The 4,941-nt window shown below is 39.5% G+C and overlaps 1 protein-coding gene across 3 annotated transcripts in view; it reads right to left on the minus strand.

The window, feature by feature from the left end:
* Positions 1–4,941, minus strand: part of LOC107549369 (deoxyribonuclease gamma-like) — a 12,479-nt gene that overhangs the window by 1,483 nt on the left and 6,055 nt on the right. For all 3 annotated transcript variants that reach the window (XM_016230417.1, XM_016230415.1, XM_016230416.1), the window contains exons 5-7: positions 3,892–4,004; positions 3,136–3,248; positions 2,757–2,914 (exon numbers count right to left, since the gene is read on the minus strand). In XM_016230417.1, the coding sequence (XP_016085903.1) occupies positions 2,757–2,914; positions 3,136–3,248; positions 3,892–4,004 (384 nt within the window). The remainder of the gene's footprint in view (positions 1–2,756; positions 2,915–3,135; positions 3,249–3,891; positions 4,005–4,941) is intronic.

The raw sequence follows: 4,941 nt of genomic DNA on the forward strand, positions 1-4,941 counted from the left end.
AACATTAAAGCATGTCAACATATTCTGTTACACCAAATACACAAAATAATGATCTTTAAAAAAGCATCATATGACCCCTTTAAATCAGTCTTGAGAGTGTATACGTTAGATACAGTGAAGACCATGCGTTAGTTTAGAACTCTTCTAATTATTTTTTTTATTGTAGAGAGTGTGTTAATTTGTGCAGTGATAACCTACCAGCAATGTAAATTATTTTTTAAATATATTAGAATGAGTGCATTACAATATACATTTATTAGAACAAGTACATTATTATTTATGGGCTTAAAAACAAAATGCAAACAATCAGAATATTGTACCTGGTGGGGAGTGCACAATGTAAACATGAAACATATGCAATTACCTATATTGTACTGTGGTACAATTATGGAGGCCCTTCATAATGCAGAGGTCAACTGCCTGCTCTGCCAATAGTTAGAAATGGCCCTATAGTAAGCAGTGTTTAATAAACAGCTGTTTTACTCAATTCTGCTGAGGTGAAATTCAGTGCAGTCATGTATCGTGATATGCATCGTATCGTGGCCTCTGTATCGTGATGCGTATCGTATCGTGACTTTGCTGGTGATACATAGCCCTAATCTGCGCACATACACATTCCTATAGATTGAACGCGTAATATGCATGTACATGACATCACCATTTTCACAAATTCATTTCTGTAGTTTACACAGAGATGATGCACTTTGAATCCCATTTCCAAATTTTTCAGGTTGTGTAAATAGACGGCCAAACGGCCAATAGAGCTTTAGTCAGGGTCCACAACATGTTTAACTTTTGACAAACATCTTTCCAAATTAAGAAATGTTCAGTAGACAAAAACTCCAAAAAACTGATTTTAAAGTTGGGAAAATTTCATGATCTAGAACCTTTATACAGTGCGTGCCATTGTAGAGACTGTGGGCCAGATTTACTAAACAGGGCAAATTAACATGTGAGATTATAACCAAAGCAATCTACCAAAAGCAGCACAAATTAGCGTAGAGTTGCAAACAAGTCGATGATAATCATGTGTGTCTAATCTACTAACTGAAGGAGAGGATTCCCTGGATTCATCACGGCCTTCATAAAATATCTATATTATTTTTATCTTTTTGCATGATTATTGATCAAGTTATTAATCAGTATTTCATTTCATATATTATTAGTGATTGAATACAATTATTTACCATATACTAGTAATAGTCACTAAGATGAACCATGTTATTGGAATGTGCTTTTCTCTTGTTTGTAAATTCCCTTTTACTCTTAGGTTAAAGGTCTCTGCATATATATATATATATATATACAGTGGGTACGGAAAGTTTTCAGACCCCCTTAAATTTTTCACTCTTTGTTATATTGCAGCCATTTGCTAAAATCATTTAAGTTAATTTTTTTTCCTCATTAATGTACACACAGCACCCCATATTGACAGAAAAACACCGAATTGTTGACATTTTTGCAGCTTTATTAAAAAAGAAAAACTGAAATATCACATGGTCCTAAGTATTCAGACCCTTTGCTGTGACACTCATATATTTAACTCAGGTGCTGTCCATTTCTTCTGATCAAGGCAGCAGGGCCTCTCGTCTACCTGATCAACGTGTTCTCAGAAAATTTAGGTTGTTTTCTTTTTCTATGTCTGTATATTAAAGAATGAAGATGAATATTGTCCAAGTTTCTGATCTTTCTCCCTTTGAGAAGCTGCACTCATTGTCTGTGTTTTGGGAACAGTACCTGATAAGAGTAAGAGCTACTTGACCTCGATAAGGGTTTCGCTATGTTTGTGTGCTGGTATCAGTCTGTTGCAGGAGCAGTCTCCAGGAAGATTCAGGATGACAACCAGGAGAGAGAGTATATGAAGATCTTGATGCAAGGATGGAGACATACGCCTGGGACACGTTAATCGCTCGTCACCAAAATAACCTTCGAAGATATGCTTTTAACTTTATGTACATCTGTTAAGATTTTACTTGTTTTTCTGCTATTTGAGCCAATCAGAATTCTCTTTATAAGTAATGATATAGTTAGCGACCTTCTGTTAGAGTATAATTGCTACTGTACTGAGAATGTACGCAGAGAGCGGCCTACGAACTCCTTGAGAGTATTGAAGCTGACTTCTGCTGATGAAACTGCAAACTATTTTCTTCAGTTAATTTTTCTTCAATTGACTTTATCTCTGACTCCTGGTCTTCATTCATCATACCTGGTCCTTGGGTTTATCTGTTAATTCCCCTACATAACACAGGCGCAAAACGGGGCATTAAATAATGGCGCAAATACCAGTAAACAAACTACCGCAAAACTTAGTAAATAAACTTGCATGATTTAAATACTCTCCGCCCATACATTTTGCGCCTGAAGGGGAAACTCTTACAAATGCGCATGCAACAAGTCAGACACAAAAATAGCCTTTTCATTGCTAATGTTTCACTGCATGTCTTTAGTAAATCATGACAGTATTTTTCAAAGCCAAAAGAGGGTTTGTGCTGGCGCAAGCAGATTGTACATCTCTATCCGTCACAGCCTCGCATTTTCTACACTGGGTGCAACTTTTGTTGCGTTGTACCGTGCCGAAGCAGTTTGAGGCTGTCTACACTGAACTCATCAAAGTGATAGTTCTGAATACATTTGTAGTGTTGTCATAAGTAGTGCATGTTAGAAATAAAATGGGGGCTCTATTTGCTGTTGTCGGATTGGATCAAGGCAGCAGATGAAGGGTGAGTAAATTATTACTTCTATTTCTTCCGCCTCACCTGTCGTAGGTGTGGTCATTGGACTCGATGACTGTGGTGTCCACATCGTCTCCAATCAGCCAGTGGAAATCGAGGTCGCTGCGGATCCTGATGGCCTTCATCTTCTTCTTGGAGACGTAAGCGCCGTCCGCATTGAAGTCGCCAAGGATCATGACATTCTGTAAGACAGTGTGTGAGCTTCCTCTCAAACTCTAATCAATGTTTGGCCAAACTAGAGCTCACTTGTGAATTTTAGTTGGACAAGAATTTCTTTATCTCCACATTAGATAAACTACGGTCAATCCACCCACATCTTTGAAATGTGTACATTCTTGCATTTGGCAGACGCTTTAACCAAAACAACTTCCCACTGGAATGTGTTGCATAGGGCTAAACTCACATCCGTCTTCCATTTATCTTTGACATGCAGAAAGACGTCGTATAGTTCATCCAGTTCCTTCTGTGAGTCTTTAGGCTTTGTGTGAACGGGGATCAGCACCAAATCTTTCAGCACTGAAAGAGATGGACAAAAATGATTGAGCACATGTGATCAACCTCCTGAAATATTTACTGTTGTGTAGGAGCATGGAGTTGCAATGAACGGGTGAATAAGGCCTTCAGTTTTGGTCAGTTTCTCAAATGAGTTATATGGACCACTTTTTATGGTGGTTCTACATCTGTTGATGAAGTTGAAAGCTCCAAATCCCATTTATTCCCAATACACAGAAGAAATTCGCACAGGATGGCATGTGGGTGAGTAAATGATCCCAGACTTTTCATTTTGGGCGAAGTATAAATCATGCTGTCACTGAAGTCTTTTAAAGTGAAGTGACATGTGGCCAAGTATGGTGACCCATACTAGGAATTAGTGCTCTGCATTTATCCCATCCAAAGTGCACACACACAGCAGTGAACACACACACCCAGAGCAGTACGCAGCCATTTTTTGCTGCGGCGCCCGGGGAGCAGTTGGGGGTTCGGTGCCTTGCTCAAGGGCACCTCAGTCGTGGTATTGACGGTGGGAGAGAACGCTGTACATTCACTCTCCCCACCTACAATCCCTGCCGGTACCTTTGGGTTATGAGTCCGACTCTCTAACCATTAGGCCAGGACTTCCCCTTTTAGTCTAGAGTTGAAGCAGAAATGTAAGTGTTACCTGTGTGTTTACAGCGGAAACGCAGGATGAAAGGCTCTCGAGAGAAAGCGTCCTCGTCACCCACTTGATTGTCTTCGTATTGGTACGTGTCAACCAGTTTAGCCTCATCTTCTCTGTAAGAAATTAGCAAAAAGTTTTCAGTGCAATACGAATGACTATTCATTCAGAATTAAATATCTAAGTTCATTAAAGGGTTAGTTCACCCAAAAATAAAAATTAGCCCATAAATTACTCCAGTAGGAGTTATATTAAAATTGGTCTTTGATCTTTCAAGCTGTTTCATGCCACTCGGAGGGCGTTGCATGCATCAGTCCAAAAGAAGTTAAATAAAAAGTGACCATCCTTAAAAAAAAGTGTCTAACACGGCTCCGTGGGGTGAACAAATACCTCCTGTAGCGAATCGATGCGTTTTTGTAAGAAAAATATCCATATTCAAAATGTAATAATCACTTTAATGTAGCTTGCATCAACAGTTGTACACAGAAGCAGTTCCGGGAGGATGGCGTATGAGGTCAGCGTTGCGCATGCGCCGGTGAGTCTCGTGAAAACCAACGTTTGTTAACAGAAGCAAAGAAAGCAAAGTTTCCTTACTTTAGCAAAGGGAAACCAGTCTCCTCTTGGCTTATATCGAAATCCTCCGACATTCTTCTTTACAAATCCTCGTTTTGTACTTCTAATAAGTGACCGTTGTTTTGTTTGGATCTCTCCCTGCGTTTCCGCGTGCGTCACTTCTGAGCGGCGCATGCGCAACGCTGACCTCATACGTCATCCTCCCGGGAACTGCTGCTGTTTACAACAGTGAGCGCAAGCTAGATTAAAGTGATTGTTACGTTCTTTCAGACGAATCCAGTAGGAGTTATATTAAAATTGGTCTTTGATCTTTCAAGCTGTTTCATGCCACTCGGAGGGCGTTGCATGCGTCAGTCCAAAAGAAGTTAAATAAAAAGTGACCATCCTTAAAAAAAGTGTCTAACACGGCTCCGTGGGGTGAACAAATACCTCCTGTAGCGAATCGATGCGTTTTTGTAAGAAAAATATCCATATTCAAAA

This window comes from Sinocyclocheilus grahami, unplaced genomic scaffold (assembly GCF_001515645.1).
Source record: "Sinocyclocheilus grahami isolate Dianchi unplaced genomic scaffold, SAMN03320097.WGS_v1.1 scaffold370.1, whole genome shotgun sequence".
Taxonomy (NCBI): domain Eukaryota; kingdom Metazoa; phylum Chordata; class Actinopteri; order Cypriniformes; family Cyprinidae; genus Sinocyclocheilus; species Sinocyclocheilus grahami.